The sequence below is a fragment of the Microcaecilia unicolor genome, chromosome 1 (assembly GCF_901765095.1).
Source record: "Microcaecilia unicolor chromosome 1, aMicUni1.1, whole genome shotgun sequence".
Taxonomy (NCBI): Eukaryota; Metazoa; Chordata; class Amphibia; order Gymnophiona; family Siphonopidae; genus Microcaecilia; species Microcaecilia unicolor.
The window spans coordinates 84,076,316-84,100,594 of NC_044031.1; the positions used below are offsets into that span (position 1 = coordinate 84,076,316).

Consider the following 24,279-nt stretch of genomic DNA (forward strand, 5'->3'; position numbering starts at 1 on the left):
CCTCAGCCATTTAGGCTGCGTCTTTGGAGCTCCGAGTGTCACGGTCGTCCCCTTCCTCCCCTTTCAGCCGGCACAGCGATCCGGCTCACCACTTCCGGTTTTGCCGCGGTGCCACCGACATCGCTCCTCGCGCTCCACATTTTCATCCCGGAGCGCCTTCAGCAGCAGCAGGAGCCACAACTGTTGACTCCCGCCGCTGCTACTGTTGTCTTCGCGCCTGGACTGCCCACCCGTAGTGCTGCGGCCTGGGAGGCTGGTTGGTATCGGTGGTGGTGATGGCCTCGGAAGGTGTGCGACACGTTCAGCGAGTTTTTTTTTTTTTTTTAATCCACTGGTTGCTTGTCTCGAGCCTTTTGTGGGGTTGGATCAGCTGTGTGGGGGTTTTTTCTCACCCGGGATTACGTCATAGTGCAGCCAATGACGTCAGTCTGATCTACGGAGCCCTGTAGACCAACTTCGAGGGAGCCACGGTCCCAGGCAAGACAACGTTGGAGGTGAGAATTATTATATAGGATGACCCCTGTCTGGCAGAGGAACTGGTTCTATTGCATTCTGCCAGAGGAGACAGAGAGCTCCTCTCGAAGCATCATTTGGAGGGAGCTGCACAGAAACTTGCACTGAGCGGGAAGGAAAACACTGCCAGAGGAACACCACCCTCTTGCCCCCCCCCCCCCCCCCCAAAAACAAAAATGAAACAACCAGCTTGGAATCAACCAGCCCTAAAGGGCTGACAGCAACAAAAAACCCTCGTCTGGGTTTATGGTTTTTTGCTAACAGAACAGCAGAAAAGTACCCAAGCAGATAACCTCGGGAACAGTGCTCTTCCCATCTACCGTCGGCATAGGGACAGAAGGGGGGCTGGGTATCGTACTTACCAGGAAGGGTCAGCTCACATTAGTAGCCGAGAACAAAGTCAGATCCCATATTCAAGACACTCCCTAGAAACCGCTGAAGAGCGGGGGAGTTGAGGGGGAGGAGGAAACCGGTACCACCAAATGTCACCCAGCTCCATTAATAATCTTTAGCACAATGCTCAGGACCTCAAATCCTCCATGAGTAAACCTCCTGCTCAACTGCCATCCACTAGGAACCGAGGCAGAAACGGGACTTGATATACTGCCTTTCTGTAGTTTTGCGACTACATTCAAAGCAGTTTACATATTATGTACAGGGGCAAGGTAAAATTAGTTCCCTAAAATTAGTTCTTACCTGATAATTTTCTTTCCACTAGTCCCAACAGATCAATCCAGAGACAAGTGAGATGTCCCCCTACCAGCAGGTGGAGATAGAGAGAACTTGAGTCTTACTATATGTGGACCTGTGCAGGCAGCTTAATCTCAGTATTGTTGATACCAAAGCAGCTGAAGAAAAGCAAATCCAACAACAAATTCCACTCCTGCCTCCAAATCTTTGCGGGCTCTTCCTCTACCGCTACAGCGGGAGGGAAACCACTTAAGTGGTGAACTGAAATCATGATAGTGCTCCATCCTCTGTAGTTTTCATTTAGTTCCCGTTGATCCTTTAGAAAAGGACAGAACCTAATGGACCATAACAGGAATAAACAGCTCCTTCATAACAAAGGAAATTATACAGACCCAAAACCATCAAAGGGCGGGCCTCTGGACTGATCTGTTGGGACTAATGGAAAGAAAATTATCAGGTAAGAACTCATTTTACCTTCCATAGCGTCCCACAGATCAATCCAGAGACGAGTGTGATGTACAAAAGCAGTCCCCAAAGTAGGGTGGGAACTCCAAAATAGACCAAGGCCCGATAACAGACCCGAACCGAATCCAAAGACCGAGGACGGAGCAAATCCAACGCTCCCAGAGGACCCACCATTACAAAATGAAATGAAAAGCATTCCCCAGATCACGGAGAAACAGAAAAAAAACATAGAACGGTCGCTGCATTATCCCGTAGAAGACAGCATGACTCACAACGAAAAACAGAGCCCCGGAAAGGCCCAAGAGCCCCCAAGACCGGTCCAGCCTGAACGATAGGAGCATCCATCGCCATGCTGACCTGCTACGAAGCAAATAACTGCGGAATGAGCTGAGGAGCCATACTGACCGAAAGGACACCACTCTCGAGAGAATGCCCGGGTTGCTCCCGAAGGGAGAATGAAGGCCATCTAGTAGGCACAGCCAAATAAGAAAGAAACCACAGCCTGACTCCCGCAAGGAGTCAGAGCCGAACAGCCACAGCCAGACCACCACCCTAGATGGCCAACGGAGAGACCCAGAGTAGAACACTAGGCTCACTCCCCAGAGAAGAGCAAAGTTTGACGGAGGAACATATCCGAAAGGAAACCATGAAGCCAGGCGGCGACAGAGACAAGCCAGCTAAAGCAACAGAGTCTGAACACGACCAAAGCCCAGAAGGGCAAAGACCCAGAAACAGAAAAAACTGGACACCCAGCACCAGACCAATTGCAACCCGCTGACATGGAGTCAGGTATATCCAAAATAGCTGAACGAGCTATCCCGGACCCAGAAAAGACTACCCTCCAAAAACAGAAAAATAGCCGCCTCCGGAGACAGAGTCAAAATCTACTCGTTGGACGGGCCAGACTCTACATGCAGAATGAAGACCATGCCCAGCAATCAAAGACAGCAGCAAACATACTGCAGGGCCCCAGACCAGCCCATTAGCCAAAACCTGAGAAGTCTCGACAGGAAGAGTAGCTTGGCTGAACCAAAAAGAAGTCCGAAACCCAAGAAATGGTCCAACTCGCTACTCAGAGATAGGAAGAGCCGTCCCCTATGGCTGCCCTTGCCCCACATATTCAGAGACATGTTAGCGTCACCATAGCAGGAACCAACACCAGCAGAGAGCATACTAGCCCCGCCACTCAGAATCAGAGGCCTACTGGAGGGAACCTCCATTGCCATGCATCCCTGAGTGAGGAGATCCAGAGGCAATGGCAGAAAAAACAACTGGTCTGCTAGCAGCCGAACTAGGTCAGCATCTCAAGGATGTTGAGGCCAATCCAAAGCCACCAAGATGACTGTCTGAATGTAATGCAACTCTGTTGGGAACCTGCCCAATCATGGGCCACAGAGGAAACAGGTAAAACAGTTCCGACTGCGGCCAGGGCTCAAGCAAAGCGCCAATGCTGGCTGACCTAGCTTCCCTTTTTCTCGCTAATACCCAGGTGCCATTGCATTGAGACATGACACCATGAAGTCTAGACTCGAGACCCGACCTTTTACTTGTGCAGTCCTGTATCTCTGCTTTCAGTTTGTCTCTCAATGTTTTTTGCGGTTCCATATTGTCATCAGGCAAGAGTCAGGTTCTGTACTTGCAGCTGAGGTAAATGATTCTGCTGGTATGTGGTGTCCGAGTAGGAATCTGTAACAGTCCATCTTGTTTCAGTTTCCCAGTAACAGGTATATTGGTGATGTAACATATTTCAGCAGCATTTTTAAATAAAATAACTACTTCTGAAGGTTACAGGTGTAAGTGGGGATGGAATGGATCCTAGCAGGGACAGGCGGGTATGGGTTAGATTACAGTGGTGTGCCTCGTCAATGTTTGCACCTTGTAAGTGAGCCACGAGATGAAAAAGGTTGAAAATCACTGCTATAGACAGTTTAAGGACAGCCGACATACCTAACTTTTTAGTATGCCAAACTGCAAGAACTTAAGTATAGCTGCTAGGAGAATCTCTAAACATTTTAAAATATGTAAGTACTTACTAGATTAGAAGTATCTTTTACTTCTTGTACTTGCTGTACCTGCGGTTCAGCCACAACTTTAGTGTCCTGATCAGAAGTCATGAGCCGTCTGCTTCTTGGCTCCTCAGAAAGAACACAGCTGACTGCCTTGATAATCTACAATAGAGAAAAAAACACTAATTTATTTGTATTTATTTTAAACAATCACTTTATCATTTAAAATTACACGGACAGAGCTAAATGACCAAAGCCACATTTAAATCTTACACATGTCTTTAGTCAACGATGCCATTCATCTTCTATGAACTGAAGGCTTAAATTTTAAAGATTTCCTCTCTGCTCATCCAAAAATCATAAAAAAGTGACGCTGACAGGATCATATCCACTATGTCAAATTGAGAACAGAAATAAACAACACAATGTAAAATTTAGTCATACCTGTATTGCCCTAAGCAAGAATATATATGCAATATCAAGAAAAGTGAGTTTTCTAAACACTCCTTTGCCAATCTGACATTTTGTTTCCAAAGTTTAGTTTTATTTCATACAAACCTCTGTCAAAGTAGCAGAAGGTGAAATATAATCACACCCACACCCCATCAAACCAATGCAAACATAATTAAATTCAAGGAATTAAATATAAGTTTTGACTCAAAAGACATATCATGAGCATGTGCCACTGACAACTGCATCATTAATACAAGTTTATGTCCCTAGTCTTTTAGTCTAGCGATACCTGGGATCAAGGAGGCTTGAGTACTACGCATAAACAGGCTTTTTTCGTGGTCACCCCTGACCTTTGGAATAAGGTCCCCATAAATTTGAGGGCAGAGTGCAGCTCAGAGCGTTTTAAACATTTCTTAAAAGCATATCTGTTCTCACAAGCTTTCCCTGGTTGTTAGTCTGGGAATGTAGCTTATTTTGTAATAATTCTCTCTAGAAGTTTGGGCCTTGAGTGCCGTGAGCTTTCCTATATTATTGTAGTTCCATTACATTACTTCCCACTATTCCAAGAAGTATGGGATAGTCATGCCCATCAACCAGCAGGTGGAGATAACAGAACTGAGCTGAGCTCCACTATATAGACCCTTGCTACCAGTCCAATTCTTCAGTATTTTCTATCTTCAGCAGATGGATAGACAAACTCCTCTGTCTAGTTCCAAGGCTGTGGCTCCTGGTCCAGTTGGTCAGCTGGTCCCTAGTTGAGCATAGCAAGTACGGTGGTGGAGACATACCTAGTAGTGCTGGGTCCCTGCCAGGGGCATTCCTTCACTCCCCCTTTCTTCTGCTCTATTAGTTGGGTGCCTGTTCAGCAACCGGCCTTGTATTAAAAAGAAAGAAAAAACAGAAGGCCAAGCGGAATCAGGCTGGATGGGTGCAGAGCAGTGCTCTGGCCCAGACTGGTGGTGAGAGTGGGTGGGCGGTGGCTCTGGTCAGATCTGGTTGGATCTGCGAAGAAACAGCAGGGAGTCACCTCTGGTGAGTGGAGCCTCAGAACCCCGTCGTGTGTGCTGTAACAAATGGTGATGGCAGCTCCCGCGGAGGGCGTTAAGTGCTGCTCTTCTGGTGGGGGTCGCCACATGGTGAGCAGGCCGATGTTTCCGAGCGTTGGGGAAATCATGGAGCCAGCAGCTGCAGTGAGCGAGGATTCCTTGTGGCAATCGGGCTCCTGCTCCCTGGGGCAGGACCAACTTGGCTCCCCTCAGTGGGAGGCGGGAATGGCAACCATGTTGGCTGCTGCAGTGTGGGAAGTTCCCGTGCACAAGGCTGAAGTGTAGTGGGGGGGGGGGGGGAGGAAGGCTCTGGGTCAGAGCCTGCCTCCCCCACCCCACCAGGCTTATTTGTTGAAGGAAGGAGCTTCCCCTCAGGCTGCCTCATCCACTCCTGCAGTTGCAGGGACTGGGAGGCTTCTTCTTACCCCAAGAGGCCCAAGTGGGATGTTTCCGCAAACCCTGAGGCCTGGTCTCAGGCTTCTCCTCTCTCGGAGGTGGCATCTGTGTTCCAAGTGGCCCTTGTTGGCGGAACCCTTGGAGGAGGGTGAGCTCCCTCAGGAGGAGGGCAATGACCAGCTGGTGCTCTGCTTCACAGGGAGTTAAGCTCCCTAATTTCAGAGGCTCTTGGGGCACTCTCTATATAGGAGCCCTTGGGGGGGGGGGGACCAGTCTGTGAGCCTTATGAAGGGCTTCAAGGGTCCATCTAAAGTATTCCCCATGCATCCGGACATTTGAATGCTTGACACAAGCTTGAAGATGGGGAGGGCCATGGCCAGTCTCTATCTGTTGGCACACAAGGAGAAAGAGAAGTTCAACTTGCCTAAGGTGGACTCTGTGATGGCGGTCACCAAGAAGACTACCTTGCCAGTCGAGGGAGGTACTGCCCTGAAGGATCAGCAGAACAGGAAGGTGGAGCATTCCTGGAAGAAGCCTTTGAGGTGGCTGAACTGAGGCTTCAGACATCCATTTGAAATTCTTTTGTCATGCGGGCCTGTTTGAAGTTGCATCAACAGGCCAGTTCTGAGGGCCTGCCTTAAGCTGCTCAGCTGGAGGCTGGTTTGGCTTATTTGGAAGACACCATCTATGACATGCTTCCGGCCTCGGCCAAGGGTATGTCATTTGCGGTCACTGCAAGGCATCTGTTCTGGCTGCAGGCTGGGGTGGCTGATGCCACTTCCAAGGCTCACCCGGTCAAGTTGCCCTTTCAGGCCAAGTTTTTGTTTGGGGACGACCTCAGCAACTTGGTTAAGGAGCTGGGCGAGTCTAAGCCGCAGCGGTTACCTGAGGCTAGGCCTCGGTCCTCTGTTCTCTCTGCACAAACTTGGTTTTGGGAAAACAAGAAAATATAGGCCTGGTCGACAGTCCTTTGGCCAGAAGTCACATTTTCAGTCCTGAAAAAGTCTTCCTTTTGTGCAGACAGGAAATACTACTACTACTTAGCATTTCTATAGCGCTGCCAGGGTTACGCAGCGCTGTACAAGTTTAAACATGGGGAAGGACAGTCCCTGCTCAAGAGAGCTTACAATCTAACGAAATCCACGGGTACATCAAGGCAGGCATCTGCCGCCGCCCCCTCCCCCCCCAGCACTCACAATGATGCCAGGCTGGTCTACTCGTCCGTTCTGGTCGGAGGGCATCTTCAGGCATTTCTGGACATGTGGGCCACTATCACTATGGATCAGTGAGTGGACATTCTGTGGGACAGATACAAATTGGAGTTCTCTTGCCCAATCGCTCCTCTCTTCTTACGGTCTCTTTGTCAGAGGGCAACAAAGATGGTGCAGATCAGGGGTTACAGTCGATGCCTTGTTGGCACTTAGGACCCTAGTTCCCACCCCTCACTCTGACCACAGCTGAGGTCGGTACTCCATCTACTTTGTGGGTCCAAAGGGGTATCATGCAGACGATTTTGGATCTCAAGGGGCTCAACAAATGCCTTCAGGTTTTCCATTTTCGGAGAGAAACTCTGCAGTCGGTGATCGCATTTGTTCAGGTGGTGGTGGGGGGGGGGGGCTTTCTCACTGCGCTCCACCTAAAAGAGGCGTAACTGCACATTCCCACCTGGGCGTCACATAAGCACTTCCTCCACTTTGCGGTCTTGAGCTGGCACTTTCAGTTCCGGGCCATGCCTTTGGGCTGGCCACAGCCCTGAGGACATTCAACAAAGTCATGGATATGGAGAAAGCCTTTTTGAGGTGGCAAGTCCTAGTCCACCCAGTATCTGGACAACTGGCTCATCCGGGAGTCTTATCAGGTCAGTGTTGTAGTAACTTCAAAGGTCATTCAGCTTCTCCAATCTTTGAGTTGGGTGATCAATTTCGAGAAGAGCAGGCTGATTCTATCACAGAGGCTGGAATATCTGGACATTCTGGGGTGCTCTTCCCGATCGTCTATTGGGATGTAGTAACCGCAGAAGCCAGCTTGTTGGGGGGGGGGGGCTATTACAAGGGTCACCTGGCCCAGGGCTCTTGGTCTCCGGTAGAGATATCATGGCCCATCAATCGCCTGGAGCTTCAGGCAGTCCGCAGAGTGCTGGTGATCTTTGCTCCGCTATGGGGGAAGTCTCTGGTGAATTTTCTCCAACAATGTGACGGCAGTAGCTTATATAAACAATCAGGGGGGACTCGCAGCAGGCAGTGGAAGCCGTCTTGCTGATGGCCTGGACAAAGAAGCATATACTCTGCCTCTCAGCGGTTCACACTGCAGGGTCCCTGAACGTGGTGATCCAACTTTCTCAGCAGGCATTCTCTGGATCCTGGGCGAGTGGGAGTTGTCCAACATGGAGTTTCAACTCGTGGTGCATTGTTGGGGCCTTCTGTCCCTGGATCTCATGGCGGCAACAGCAAACTCCAAGGTCCCACAGTTTTTCAGTCGTCGCCAGGAGCGGGACACTCTGGGCCTATTCACCCTTCTGCAGGCCTGGCCAAGTGAGGGGGCTGCTGTATGTCTTTCCCCTTGAGGTTGATAATCAGCTGGTTGTTGGAGAGTGGCAGGCCATTGGGGCCAAGTAATCCTGGGGGCCCTGGACAGGCCGCGGCACCCATGGTATGCAGATCTGGTGCAGCTACTGAACAGGGAGTCATTGCAGTTCCCTCGGGCTCAGGGTCTTCTTCAACAGACTGGTGTTCATGGAGGATCCCTCCCTCTTTGGTCTTATGGCCTGGCCCTTGAGCGGGCTCAGCTGAGGAAGAAGGGCTATTTGGACTCGGTCATTGCAGTCTTACTTCAGACTCGGAAGTGTTCTACTTCCTTGGAATATGCCCACGCGTGGCACACATTTGAGTTCTGGTGTGCAGAAGGGGGCTTGGATCCTATTTATTCTTCTGTGGATCACATCCTGACATGAACAAGGGGCTGGTGGCGTATTTGCTGTGTTTCTGAGGCCGCTTGCAGAAATTGTCTTTGGCGAGCACCCAGACATGGTTCGTTTTCTAAAGGGTGCGAGTCTGCTTCGTCCACCTTTTCGGGCGCCCTTTCCGGAATGGGACCTCAATCTAATCCTTCGGGCTCTTCAGCCGTCTCCTATTGAGCACCTTGAAAAGCTCTCACATTGAAAACAGTGTTCTTGGTGGCTATTGCTTCAGCATGTCGCATTTCGGAGCTTCAGACGCTTTCCTGTCGAGATCCTTTTCTTCGGTTTTCGGAGGCAGGGGTTTCACTTCAGACGGTGCCTTCCTTTCTGCCTAAGGTAGTGTCAGCTTTCCATGTTAATCAATTAGTGGAGCTTCCTTCCTTCCACCAGGATGCACCATCTCAAAGCCACAAATGACTTTCGCCGTTTAGCTAGGCTTTTTGTCCTCTTTGGCAAGCAGAAGCTGGGTCTCATGTCCAAGGTGTCTATTGCTCGACGGCTGAAGGAGGCTGTAGCCTCAGCCTATGTTCTAGAGGAGAGGTCTCCCCCTCTAGGCTTGAAAGCTCACTCTACCAGGCACACAGCGACTTCCTGGGTGTCACTGAGTAAGCACTATCGGGTGGATGTTGCTACACAGTTGGAGGCCATGTTTGGGGTGTCTGCTTTGCATGCAATAGGGCCAGGACACTGCCCTTATAGAGGTAGCTTTTGAACATCCCACACATACTGGAATAGTGGGAAAAAATATCATGAAATTAGGGCTTACTTTCTTTCCATTAGTTCTTCACATTATTGCAGCAGCCCACCTGTGGTGCAGGTCTTACTTGACAACCCTGAGCACTTTCATTTGGTGGCATTCTTCCAGGTGCTGTGCCCTTGGACTGAGTTGAGCTGGTTGTGATTTATATTGCTGAACATGCTACCGGTCTGGTTTTCTTTTTCTGCTGCTTGATGACGTAAACTGAAGAACTGGGCTGGTAGCAACTGTCTATATAATGAAGCTCAGTTCAGTACTGTCTATTGCCACCTGCTGGTCAATGGACATGACTATCCCATACGTCCTGGAATGGTGTGAAGAACTAATGGAAAGAAAATTATCAGGTAAGCCCCAATGTCTCCTTCCTTTTCTGTGCTTGTGGGTTTTTTTTTTTTTTAAATATATATTTTTTAATGCAAACCACTTTGATATAGTATTCTGTAATACAGTATATTAAACTATGTTACCACCACTAGAGAGAGAAACCGATAACTCAATGAGCACTTTGAACTGAAGTCTTATAGGGAGAGAGTCACAGGATGCAGCAGGACTAAAAGAAACAAAATTAACAGGTATGACATAAAATTTCACCTTCCTTAGTGTCCAACTGCAACATCCTGTATGACTGGGATCTACCCAAGCAGAAACTCACTGGGGAAAGGGAAGTCTAGGGACCCTGAATGATGGTTCTGCCAAAGTCTGATGAGACTCTGACCAGTACATCCAGACTAATGCTTTACAAAAGAATAGAGCAACAACCAGGTTGAAGCTCTACAGCTATCCTCCAGCGAGACCACCCAGGCCTCTGTCCAAAACCTGAGTACAAGTACAGTGCACTCACAGAACAGAGGACTTGGTCTCCATCCACTTTATTCCTCATTCTTCCTTTCTGTGTGAATTGGGAAGTCTGTTCGAAATTCTAGCTTGTGCAGCCTTCTGGCTCTTGAGTCTGTACTCTGACCCAAAAGGAGGACAGAGTTCTGCTTCAGTGCTTACAGAAGACAAATGCATGCCTTAACTCTGATTACTCTCCTGGCAGAAGCAAATAATCAAATATAACAAATGTGCTCTGATATTTATTACACTAAAACAATTTTTCGATTTATTAATACATGATCAACAATACATCAACTTTGGATTTTCACAGCTCTCACCCCAGTCTCGCAGTCACTCAAACATCCATTCGCATGCACCCTACTAAATCATTCTACCCCACCATACCACTAATTAACAAATCCATCATAACAACGTGTAACACTTCAGTCTGCAACAGCAAACCGTATTCAGTCAAAAAGTCATAACAGTTCACAGTTCAACCTTAAGTAAAAAATATCTTTACATTGGCTTTCTTCAATGGTATGCCGGTAAAGATAAATGCCCCAAATGTCGCACTCTCAGTTTCTCAGGTTTAAAAACCTTTAGACGATATTAATACAAAATAAGTGCAGCTTGCTCTGATGTAACTTCAGCATTTATCTGTGTTTGGCTGTACTGAGGGAGAGACTCTGTGGAATCCATCCAAACCCTGCTATGTAAGCATGAGTTTCATCAATTCTCGTTCCTCAATGCGAGACCGCATTTCGGTAATCCTTCATCAGGAGAAACTTATTCTTGAAACCTACAACATTAATCAAACTAGATCTAAAACTCTCACATATCTGACTAATCCCATATTTAATTCCATATTTTGTCCATGTCAACTATATTATATTGGATATACTAAGAAACAACTTAGACAAAGGCTTGCAGAACACACCAGTAACCTTAGAATAAAGAAACAAGTGGCGCCGTTGGTAGCCCACTGGACCAATCAGGGTCATACATTGGATGAGTTAAAATGCTTAATGTTAGCACAAGTTACCCCGCCAAAACAAGGTGGTGATGTTAGCGCTCAATTATTCAGTATGGAGCAAAGCTTCATTTTTACATGGGATACAGTGGCCCCCAAGGGACTTAATCTTGACATGGAATGGATTTAGGGGTGGTACCTACATGGTGGGCGGGACAGCTAGGCTATTTATTTTATTTTTTTGTTACAACTTCGTAAACCCGTAAGTGCATCAGTGACGTTTGAGGGCGGTGCCTGGAACACCCCGCTTAGAATTTAGTCTCGAAGGTAAGCAGCTACATAAAATATCCATTACGGGCTTTCCCCACTTGACACATATCTGCAGGAATACTTCATCTGCAAGTTCCCACTCCGCTGGGTCGATCTGATTCCTGCTCAGATAATCGGCTTGCATGTTGCTCTGACCTGCAATATGAGCTGCTGACAGAAACTGCAGATGAAGCTTGGCCCAGTGGCAAATCTGCATGGCCTGCGCTGCTAGTGCTATGCACCGAGTGCCTCCTTGGCGATTTATGTAGGCCACTGCTGTCGGGTTGTCTGACAGAACTCTGACAGCCAATCCTTCCAGGGTCAATTGAAAGGCCAGAAGCGCCTGGCAAATCGCTTTCAGCTCCAAGCAATTGATGGACCATTCCGACTTCTCGGGTGTCCAAAGACCCTGGGCATGCCTTCCCCGGCAATGTGCACCCCAGCCCTTCAGGCTGGCATCTGTTACCACCAGGCACCAATTGGGGAGCGCTAGTGGCATTCCTCGCCGTAGCATGCTGTCTGAGAACCACCACTCCATACTGAGCCGAGCCGCAGGGAGCCACGTGAGTCTGCATTGAAAATCCTGAGATATTGGAGACCATCGTTGAAGCAGGGAACACTGCAGAGGTCTCAGGTGCACTCTCGCCCAAGGCACCACTTCCAAAGTGGCCGTCAACAACCCCAACAGCTAAACAATGTCCCAAGCTTGCAGGCGAGGCATCCTCAGGACCAGACAGACCTGGTTCTGAAGCTTGCACCGCCTTTGCTCGGATAGGAAGACCATCCCCGAGGCTGTGTCGAACCGGACCCCCAAATATTCTAGAGATTGAGAGGGGGTCAGGTGACTTTTGGCTATATTGACGACCCAGCCCAGAGATTGCCGTACTGAGACCACTCTGGCTGTAACCTGATGACTCTCTTCTGCAGAGTCTGCTCTGATGAGCCAGTCGTCTAGGTATGGGTGAACCCGGATACACTCTCACCTGAGAAAAGCAGCTACTACCACCATTACCTTGGAAAAGGTTCGGGGAGCTGTGGCGAGGCCAAAAGGCAAGGCCCAAAACTGGAAATTTTTCCCATCACCGCAAAACGCAGAAACCTCCGGTGCGGGGGCCAAATTGGTATGTGCAAGTAAACTTCTTTCAGGTCCAGAGACGTAAGAAACTCTCCTGGCTGTACCGCCGCTATGACGGAGTGCAGGGTTTCCATGTGAAAATGCCGCACGTTCAGAGACTTGTTGACTTGTTTTAAGTCTAGGATAGGCCGAAAAGACCCTCCTTTTCGTGGCACCACGAAGTAAATGGAGTAACGGCTAGAGCCGCATTCAGCGGGAGGCACGGGGGAAACCGCCCCAATGTGAATCAAGCTTTGCAAGGCCTCCTCTACCGCCGCCCGTTTGGCGGCAGAACCGTATCGGGGCTCCACAAACACGTCTCTTATCAGGGCATTGAATTCTAATCTGTAGCCTTCTCTGATCAGGTCCAAGACCCACTGATCTGAGGTAATCTTGACCCACTCCTCGAGAAAGAGGGAAAGTCGTCCTCCTATCACAGGAATCGAGGAGGGGCCAGCGCACCATCATTGAGAGGGTTGCCCTTGAACTCCAGGTCTTGAGCCTGCTGCTGCGGAACGTTTATCCGAGCGAAAGGAGTTCCTCTGCTGAAAATGGCCACGTGAAGTGAACCCAGCAAAACGCCCCAGGCGGTACCTTCTAGCTTCACGGAAGAGAGGTCTGTAAGAGGAGGGAACCACCTGACCCTTGGAAGAAGGCCGCTGCCTATTCTCGGGTAAGCGCTGGGGTTTGGCATTCCCAAGGCCTTTCACAATTTTCTCCAACTCCTCACCAAACAGGAGAAGGCCTTGAAAGGGCAACTTCACCAACCTTTGCTTAGAGGCCATGTCAGCTGCCCGATGCCGTAGCCACAGAAGATGGCGAGCCGCCACCGCTATAGCCATCTGTTTAGCCGAAGCTCTGACCAGATCATAAAGGGCGTCAGCCAAAAATGACAATGCCAACTCCATCCACGGTGCCACCTCCATAAGGGGCTCCGCTCCATCTCCAGGCTGTTCCGCTACCTGTTGTAACCAAGCGAGGCAGGCTCAGGCATCTTCTGGCTCTCCAGACCACGAAGGCCTCCCAGACCCCTCAGAGTCCTCACATCCCGATCACTGGTGGGGGGGGGGGGGGGGGGGTGCGCCACTCTCTGAAGAGGAATCCACCCTTCTGTGCTTGTCTTGGGGCCATCTGTCAGGGGGAAAACGTGCCTGACGATAATCCAAGGCCAGACTCCACTGGAGGGGATACAGAAAGCAGGGCCGCAGAAGAGCTCTTTTTAACATGTATGCATTATGCAGCAATAAAACAAATTCACAGGAAAATGGCTCACCCTGGCCTCCCGGTTCCAGTCCGGGGGAAACAGCTCTTTTATTAGCCTCTACACGAGGCGTCAAACCCCTCCGCCTCAGCGGGGGTCGCGCCATGCTGTTCCAAAATGGCACCCGCTGCCAGCTCCACAGAGCGGGAAGGAACATCACTCGCCATGCTCGGGCCAGCTCTACCGTCTGAAAAGCATGCCTTACAGAGCCCTGCTGCAGATTTGCGCTTGCCACAAACGGAACAGCGCTTTACTTTGTCAGCAGCCATCGCCGAAAGCGGCGGAAATTCAAAATGGCGGATTCACGCCAAAATCGTCCCCCAACGCGGGCCCTCCCCGGAGGAGCTACAAAATGCTCTTACCTCACCAGACCGAGTCTCCGAGCTCCGGTCACGCTGCACAATCAGAAGAAAACCTCTTCTTTTTTTTTTTTTAACGCTGTGAGGAAAGTTTGAGGCAACAGCGAAAGAGGCAAATTTCCAACTCCGGAGGATCAGAAGCGTGGGAAAGGCAGGGAAAGGGTGAACCTATGTGCCTGCATCCACAGCGTGGGCAAAGACAGGGACAGGGCTTGCCTATTTGTCTACTTCCACATCGGGGGCCGGGTAAGGCAGGGAAAGGGCTAACCTATTTGCCTTTAAAGTGGGCACCATCAGCCACAACACCCCTGCTACAACTGGCAAAAGCACAGGAGCCACCCCAGGCAGATTTTCTGAAGGAGCTTGAACAAGCTGCAACCACCTTGCTGGGGAGATAGAGAATACTGAAGAGGCAGATGGAGCTAGCTGGCCAAGAGGCACTATGGTTTTTCAGTGCTCTCTATCTCCCCCTGCTGGTTGATGGACACAACTCACTCGTAATGGATTCATCTGCTTGATGACAAGGAAGAGACTAATAAGCACTGTCCAAGAGTCTAGTACAGAACTACATAACCAGGCACCCGTGCAAGGGTTTACATATATATGTCTGGAGGGTTACCAGATACGTGTTGTACACAAGGAAATAAGAAAAAATTATGTCTTACCTGATAATTTTCTTTCCTTTAGTCGCAGCAGATGAATCCAGAAACTGGTGGGTTGATAGAGAACACTGAAAGCAGTGATCCTGGATGTCCAGTCCCTCAGCCCTTCAGTATTTGTCGAATCACAAAGCAGGAGAGAATAAATCCAAACATGCAACCCTTCCTCACAAACCAAACAGCAACAGCCAACCAAAGGAACTTGTGTCAAACTTGTTCGCTTCTTGACCATTTGGCAGGTTTTTTGTTTTGTTTTTTTGGAAAACACTATCTGAAAGGAGACTCATCACAAGGGAAAAAAAAATGCCAAGAGTGCGGCAGACCGGGAGGGATCCTGGATTCATCTGCTGCGACTAAATGAAAGAAAATTATCAGGTAAGAATTTTTTCTTCCATAGCGTCAGCAGCAGATGAATCCAGACACTGGTGGGATGTACCAAAGCAATCCCCTAAAGTGGGTAGGAAGCTGCCGCTTCTCATGACTGAACTGCCGTGCAAAACCACACACTGCGCCGTGCAACCACTTCGATTTTAAAATGCTTCTAAGAGACAAGTCTTGACGCCCAAGAAGCTGCCCGACAAATCGCCTCTAGACAGTCCACTAGTCTCCGCTGACGCCACCATAGAATGAACCCGTAACTTCTCAGATACGTTGAAGAACCCGCAACTTCTCAGATACGTTGAAGTGACAGCTTCCTAAGTCACCGAGTCATAGCTGTCGCAGACGCAGCCAAGCCCTGCCAGGATCCAAACAGGACAAAGCGGATCCGAAACAACAGATGCCATAGAGATCCAAAAATACATGAGCAGCACTCGACTAACACTCGCCAGCCTTAACTGAGCAAACTCCTTCAGAAAACCCTCCTTCCGCAAAGAGGGAAGAAACAGACGCTGGTGAACAGAAATGTCAAAAGAACCTTAGACAGAAAAGACGGCACTGTCTACAAGGCATGCCTGAATCTGAGAAAAGAAAACAACTGATACCTGCATGACAGAACAGACTTTGTAATTCTTTATATTGTTACTATGTAAGCCGCACTGAGCCTGCCATGTGTGGGAAAGCGCGGGGTACAAATGTAATAACTAATAATAACAACATGGAACTCATACACTTGACCTGTAGAAGACACTGCCGCCAGTAACACTGTCTTCAGGGTTAGACCCTAAATGGACACGAGATGAAACTGTTGGAATAGCTCTTTCTGGAACACATCCAGCCTGAAGTCCAATATCCCAGGCGGGCAGGAACAGTGAAGTAGAGAAGCATGCCTCTCTACTAACCTAATATTCATCCACAAAAGAGGCCACCGCCACAACCGGAATCCAGAGGGAGTAGGAGGCCAAACCCTTCTACAAATCTTCCAGCAGAAAGGTCTACTGACGCTTTCAAGGGCAACAACGTGCGAACCATGCACCACGCCTCCAAAATCCACCACACAGGCAATACCTAGGTAGAGAACCGATAACACGCCCGAAGTGACCATCACCTCTTTTTTTTTTTTTTTTTTTTAAGATCCAGACTGCTCAAGGACTAGGCCAGAAAAACCAAAACGGAAGAAACCCTCCATAAGAACTGGCCCCTGAAGCAGGAGCTCCAGTACCACCGGAATCCGAAAGGGCACCTCCATCAACAGTCGCCCCAAGTTCACACACCAAGGACAGCACGGCTAATCCGGATGCACTCTAACACCAGGTCCCAGGTGACGCTCTATCCTGAGAAGGACCCATCTGAAAAGGCTACAGTGGAAAGATGGAGCGGCGACTCCGTTCAAAGGAGCAGCAGGAAGTTCAACTCTGCAGACCCGAACTCTCTTTGGCCGCTGAAGAACTTAGCCACCTTGAACTTCTCCTTGGTCCCCATGAGGTCAATCTCCAGCAAGCTACAGTTCTGATAGAGCAGAAGAATGCATCCGATGCCAACTCCGATTCCGCTGGATCGAGAAGACAACCAAGAAAATCCACCTGAACAGTGCTCTGACCCTCACAGAGCGCTGCAGGGAGATAAAGAATATAGATTTCCGTCCACTCAACAGACTGATCGCTTACGCAGTCAGCGCAAAGCTCTGCGTACCATGTCAACGGTAGATGAGCCCACAGCCGTCGAGTTGTGCGAGAGAAAGTGAATCACTAAACCCGTCAGTATGCTCTGAAAAGCCTGCAACACAAACACAACTGCCCACAGCTCTAGCCAACTGAAGGGCCATGCCGCTTCGTCATCTACCAATACCCCAGCGCATACCGGTGGAGAGAAAGAGTTCCCCACCCTGTGAGGCTGGCATCCGTGACAACTACCCCCACTATGGAGACACCAAAAGTATTCCCTGCTGCAGGTAGTCGACGCAAAACCACCAGCACCAGATGGGATTCACCCACAGTAGCCAAAGGAGATTTCACTGGTAGCTGGAACAATGGTGACCATCTGCACAGCCGAGAACCTAGCAAGGGACACATAAGAGCTCTTGCCTACAGTACAAGCTCCAAAGAAGTCATCATGAATCCTAGCAGCCGCGTGCTAAACAAGGCCCATGGACTCGGGACACTCAGCAGACTCCGCATGAGCAGACTCTGACCCTTCTGTCCCCAGGCAAGAACATGGACCCTTGCCTGTCGAAGCACTCCCCCCCCCCCCCCCTCAGAAACTCCAGTGTCCAGGGAGAAAAAGAGTGCTGGGCAAGTGGAACACCCTACCTTGAGAAAGCAAAAAGGCTAGAATGCTGACAGTGGTCAAGCAGCTGTCCTATTTCGACTCAGGTTGAAATAAGCAATCGTCAAGCAAGGGGAAACCGAGACTCCTTCCCTCCGAAGGAACACTGCTACTACCACCATCACCTCAGAAAACATGCAAGGAGTTGTAGCGAGCCCCAAGGGTAGGGTGCAAAACCGAAAATGGCGACCCAGGACTGCCGATCGCAGATACTGCCTCAGTGGAGGCCAGATAGGAAAAAGCAAATATGCCTCTTCAGTCCAGTGAAGGAAAATAACTCCCCCAGCTGCACAGCTGCCACCACAGAGCTCAACCTCTGCATTCGGAAGAGCCGGACTTGCAGGGACTCGTTCATTTCCTACGACTCTAGAACCGGTCTGAAATAACCTCCTACAAGAGTGACCTCAAAGTAAAAGGAAAACTGATCTGAACACCCCTTGGACGGTGGAACCGGTTCCTGTCCCCATATCGAGGGCTAGCAACCAGTTGGCAAAAGCCACACTTTTGCTGGAAATAGAGAACTCTAGCCTGAACCCTCCACTGAAAATACCGAGAATCCAGTGGGATAAAGAACCCTTGGCCTACTCCTCATAGAAAAAAGGTCAGCTGACCCCTCATACGAGGCCCCAAAAAGTGGACCGACGCCCCATCAAGTGTGGACCGACCAGCTGCAATCAGTCTGACTGTTGCTCCTGAGAACCGCTTTTCACTACGAAAGGAATTGGGGCACTGAAAAAGGAATTGACGGTCAGCCTGGGCTGTACCACCGAGCCTCCCAAATTGCAATGCTGCAGTCCTAGCAGCCAAAATTATCTAGTCCTCTGGAAGCCACTGAGATTTTAATTCCCTCAAATCCTTCACAATCCTCTCCAGATCTTCTCGAAGAGAAACTTCCGTCTAAAGGGAAGCCTAAGAAAATGCAACCTGGGCACAAAGCCACTGTCAAAGCCATATGTGAGACCAAGGTCCACATCAAAATTATACCGGGCATCAGTCACGGAAAACAGGCCTGCCTGCATATGGGGAGCCACGGCTGCCAACGGTTCAGGGGAACTCCATTTTCCGCTCAGCGCCTGCTGTAGCCAGCTAAGGAAAGCTCTAGCCGTACGAGTAACAATTAGAGGTCTGCAACACCAGCGATAAAACTTCAAATGAACGTTTTGAAAGGAGCCTCCATGCAATCTTTCAGCGTCACCCCTCTTTCTTCTGGAAGAGTGGTCTACTTGTTTGACCACCATCACCAAATAGTCAACTCACAGGAAAGAAAAAAAATGCCAAACTGATCAAAGCCCACTTGGAAAAGGCGAGCCATAGGCCTTGCTACCTAGACCGACCAGGATAGAACCACAGCACCAAAATAGGCTGGATGGCCTATGTATCAGAAGTCTAGGCGGCCTCCAAAATGCTCACCATCGTAGGATTGAGTGCGTAAGACACTTGTGTCTCAGGTCTGAGAAAATCAAACAACCCCCAAGTCCCATATACAGATGTCAACCACTCATCCCAGTGAACAAACCGGACAGTCAAGGGAACTTCCTGCACCACTTGGAGGACCTCATCCTCCTCCACTTCCCCCACTCTAGACAGCCGAGAGCCCCCCCCACTGAACCTGCTAGAAGGGAAAAGGAGGGGGAGGGGAAGGGAATTCAACAAGCCCATCTCAGACGTGGCCACAAAGTGCCTGCGCAAGAGTGCAGGAACCACCTCACTGGGCCCAAGAGCAATCCCATCGCCTCAAAAGAAGCCCAAGACATTTCTGGTGAGAAAGCTCTGACTGCTGCGAGACACTTCTCCAAAAAAAGGTTTGAAAAATAAAAAAATCTAGAGAAAAAAAAAAAAAACAACTTTCTAGTCAGCTCTGAACTTGCAGCTATTGGGCCCCCCTGAGGCCACAGAGCGTTCAACACTGCCACTCGATGTACCGGCAAAGTGCGACAAAATCCCAAACAGCTGAGTAGCGGAAGAAATCAAATCCGCAATGGTAGGCAAAAATGGCGCAAGCGCCAAAAATATCCATGTAAGACCTCTCACCATCAGGAAACATCGAAGTGCCCACAGCACTCAGCACACCCAACACTGCAAATACCTGCTACGGAGTGACAACTCCCGCAGCTACACCGCCTCTGCAGCCCTTGCGCTGCATAAAAAGAGTGACCCCCAGTGACCACCAAACAAGAGGTAACACTCACCACTGGACTGCCAAGGCCTTCCAATCACTGCAGGGCCTCCCAGGAGGAGTCCAAACAGCACTCGCAGCTCTCCAGAGGAACTCTTGTCGAGCACAGGGTTCCTATATGTTTTTCTGTTTTTTTTGTTTGCTTGTTTTGGTTTTTTTTTTTACTGCAGAAACTCCTTTCCTTTTTTCTTCTTTTTTGAGAGGAAGGGCAGAGCAGAACTATCAGGAAACCCTTAGAGAGCCCTGGGAGGAGGGGATCTGCGGGGTAAGGCAGGGACCTGGAGATCAAGTATGCCCTCAAAGCTGCCTTCTCAGGCCATACACCCTCAGGCCTCCCCCAGTAGAATCAAGGAGCTGGACGGAATCCATCCACCACCTGATGGAGATAGAGATATACTGAAGGGCTGGACGTCCAAGATCACTGCCTTCTTCCAGTGTTCTCTCTCTCCACCTGCTGGTAGGCAGATACAACCCAACAGTTTATAGATTCATCTGCTGCTGACACTATGGAAATATACATTTACAAAGTGCAAGGGGTTAGAGTGCCTGGGAAGAAACTGATTTGGGAGGGAGGGGGTTTGGCCTATGATGTTTGTTTGCTTTTTTTTTTATTACAAGCTTGGATTCTTTATTGAGAAAAAAATACTGAAACAGGAGAAACACCAGGAAATATTTTTTCACTGAACGGATGAGGCCTAGAATGTTCTGCTGGAGAAGACAGCACAGGACTAACAGCACTGAAGTAACTGCACTGAGAATTTCAGCTCAAAACAAAAGTGAAATGGGGCACTGGATTAAAAACTGGTTGAAGGATAGGAAACAGAGTGGGGTTAAATGGTCAGTATTCACAATGGAGAAGGGTAGTTAGTGGGGTTCCTCAGGGGTCTGTGCTAGGACCGCTGATTTTTAATATATTTATAAATTATTTAGAGATGAGCGTAACTAGCGAGGTAATTAAATTTGCTGATGACACAAAGTTATTCAAAGTTGTTAAATCGCGACAGGATTGTGAAAAATTACAAGAGGACCTTACGAGACTGGGAGACTGGGCGGCTAAATGGCAGATGACGTTTAATGTGAGCAAGTGCAAGGTGATGCATGTGGGAAAAAAGAACCCGAATTATAGCTACGTCATGCAAGGTTGCACATTAGGAGTTACGGACCAAGAAAGGGATCTGGGTGTCGTCGTCGATAATACGCTGAAACCTTCTGCTCAGTGTGCTGCTGCGACTAGGAAAGCAAATAGAATGTTGGGTATTATTAGGAAAGGTATGGAAAACAGGTGTGAGGATGTTATAATGCCGTTGTATCGCTCCATGGTGGGTCCCCACCTTGAGTTTTGTGTTCAACTCTGGTCACCGCATCTCAAGAAAGATATAGTAGAATTGGAAAAGGTGCAGCGAAGGGCGACTAAAATGATAGCGGGGATGGGACGACTTCCCTATGACGAAAGAATAAGGAGGCTAGGGCTATTCAGCTTGGAGAAGAGACGGCTGAGGGGAGACATGATAGAGGTATATAAAATAAGGAGTGGAGTGGAACAGGTGGATGTGTCCAAAAATACTAGGACTAGGGGGCATGCGATGAAACTACAGTGTAGTAAATTTAAAACAAATCGGAGAAACTTTTTCTTCACCCAACGTATAATTAAACTCTGGAATTAGTTGCCGGAGAAAGTGGTGAAGGCGGTTAGCTTAGCAGAGTTTAAAAAGGGGTTGGACGGTTTCCTAAAGGACAAGTCCATAAACCGCTACTAAATGGACTTGGGAAACATCCACAATTCCAGGAATAACATGTATAGAATGTTTGTACGTTTGGGAAGCTTGCCAGGTGCCCTTGGCCTGGATTGGCCGCTGTCGTGGACAGGATGCTGGGCTCGATGGACCCTTGGTCTTTTCCCAGTATGGCATTACTTATGTACTTGTATGCACTTCAATACAATGTGGTTGGAAGAAACATGCATTCAAAAGCCATTACAGCCCACTATGAAAATATACAGGGGTTAACATGCATGGAGCACCAGTTCCCACCTTATTAAGTAGGCTGGATGGGCAATGGTGACTATCATTCATGTTACTAAATACAGTTAATTTGGCATTAGTTCAATTCTCAAACTCCCTTTTACAATTTAAGATTCACTTTCAGAACTGTATCTTTAAGTCTACTCCACACAAAAACAAAAGACATTAAGATTATGAAAGCCATCCAAGGTGGTGTATAGCAAGTTTAACTGGACATAAGTAACAGAGGCAAGAGGTCCCGAGGACGTCAATAGACAAAATACACAGAACAAGGAATGAAAAAGATAAATGCCAGCAAAAAAAAAAAAAAACACAAGTACAATGGGGTAAGCTTATTTAATTTATCCTAAAGGCAAAATTCTAAAACAGATTACAACATAAAAATATACATGAAGTTACAATACAAAACAATGGAGAATGAGTTGACTTACTCAGTCACAAAGTGTGTCAGTGAATTGAAGATGTAGACAGAGCAGTGGAGAAAAAACACAGAACAAAATTCCACAGCCGATCACGAAGTACACACATCCACAGCAAGATAACGGATTCCTTTGTTGCCAACTTTCACGCAACATCTCACGAGAAGCTTTGATGGGAACACTTCACAACATATTGTGTTTCCTTCCTTATTTATTGGACTGCCATTTTGCATAACGGTTTTGATTTCCTGTCAACTAAGTACTATGGAACCTTAGATCATTTCTCATTTGCACACACAATTACACATACATTTGCTCAGACTCCTGATGCAGGCTTTGTGGCCAAAGCATGGTCCGTGTCAAGTCGAAAGTTTACAATAAGGAAATCCATTATACAGCTGTTGTGTCACCTTCACCATGTGTGTGTACTTTTTGAAAACCAGGTTTCAAATCCCACAGAAGCTTTCTGTAATCCTAGGCAAGTCACTTAACCCTCCATTACCTCAAGTACAACCAGACTAAGCCTTCCAGGAAAGGGGAAATATTTACAATACTGGATTTAACTCGCCCTTAGCTACTATTGAAACAGTATATGCTAAATCCAAAAATAAACAAACACAAATCAAAACATATTTAGATAGCATGAACAAAAAAAAAAAAGGAGCTTTGGAAGAACTTTACAAAATTCATTGCCAGAGAATGTGGTAAAGGCGGTTAAGCTTAGCGGGGTTTTAAAAAGGTCTGGACAGCTTCCTAAAGGAAAAGTCCATAGACCATTATTAAATTGACTTGGGGAAAATCCACTGCTTATTTCTGGGATAAGCAGCATAAAATGTATTGAACTTTTTCGGGATCTTGCCAGGTATTTGTGACCTGGATTAGCCACTGTTGGAAACAGGATGCTGGCCTTGATCTATCCCAGTGTGGCAATACTTATGTACTTTAAATAAAGGCATCTCTGAGTGACTCCTCAAATAAAGACTGTTCAATAAAGTATATTAGAAAGTATAAGCTTTGATGACTGATGTTACAGTTGGGAGAGAGGGAATCTTAAGTATGCTGAGATAATTATGGAAACAGGCAAATTGTTTAAAGCAATGATATAATAAAGTGGAAGTTTTGTACAAACTGTACAATAGATTCATACAATGGAAGTGATACTGTCAGCATAAACACAAATGAAATATCATACTAGGCGGTAAAGGAGACTACACAGCTGGTACTGACACCCAAGTAAGAAAAGGAGTAGGATAAATAAAGTGGGTAACTAGACTGAAAACAAACAGTACATTTAACTGCCTTAGAGGGCATCTGGCAAGCTAGTTTCAAGCAGAGAGTTGCATGGGGATAGAGATCCAACCCATCCCCAAGGGGGAATCTAATCCATCCGCGCAAGTAAGCTCCTCTATCCCAGCCCCTGCTGCACCACAGTCACCTTACTTCCTCCCTCCCCCCCCCCCCACCCAGAAAGATCTGCATTAAATTTTGTTTTTTTACCTATGAAAAACCACTTGTCCCTGAAACATGCTCAAAACAGAACAATCCATTTGTACAAAAGAGATGAGGCAAAGATGTGATTCCATGTGCCCCAATGAAAGAAGAGTTCTTTCATTGGGGCACATGGAAGAGTTTAATTTTACTTCCAATCTTTATAACACCAGGCTTCCCAAGGCAGACTACAACAGTTAAGATGAACCCATGAGTAAATAGGATATTCTCACTTAAATTTGGCCATGAGTTACTGTACTGTATGGAACAGTGTAGAAAAATTAGTACAAAACACAGCCTTTTTTAGTGCTATTTCCACCAACAATCATTTTTGAAGCTGTTTTAGTGATATTCAGTTTTTATTTCATATTTACATATGGGAAGCTTTCAAATTCAAAAGCTGTGAAGTAAAAACCAAAAAACATATTCCCACGTCATCTTTTTCTTTTGATGTAGGCAGAGGAAAAAAGATTTTAAATGCTCTCAATTTCAAGCTAATTCATGTTTAATGTGGGATATAAATGTCATAAGTAAATAAATAGGTACCTCTGAATGTTAAGCACCTGATTCTCATAACGATGTCTATTTTAGTGGACCTTGACAAAAAAAATCTCTGCACGAATCTAACAGTACTAGGGTGTCCCTATAAGCAGACCCTCCAAATGACACAGTTACGACTTATAACAAACTAGTAAAAAA

At 47.8% G+C, this 24,279-nt stretch overlaps 1 protein-coding gene across 1 annotated transcript in view; it reads right to left on the reverse strand.

The window, feature by feature from the left end:
• LOC115467117 (la-related protein 4B-like) overlaps positions 1-24,279 on the reverse strand; it is a 361,916-nt gene that overhangs the window by 331,911 nt on the left and 5,726 nt on the right. The window contains exon 2 of the mRNA XM_030198824.1: positions 3,702-3,836. Coding sequence (XP_030054684.1) covers positions 3,702-3,782 — 81 coding nt within the window. The 5' untranslated portion in view covers positions 3,783-3,836. The remainder of the gene's footprint in view (positions 1-3,701; positions 3,837-24,279) is intronic.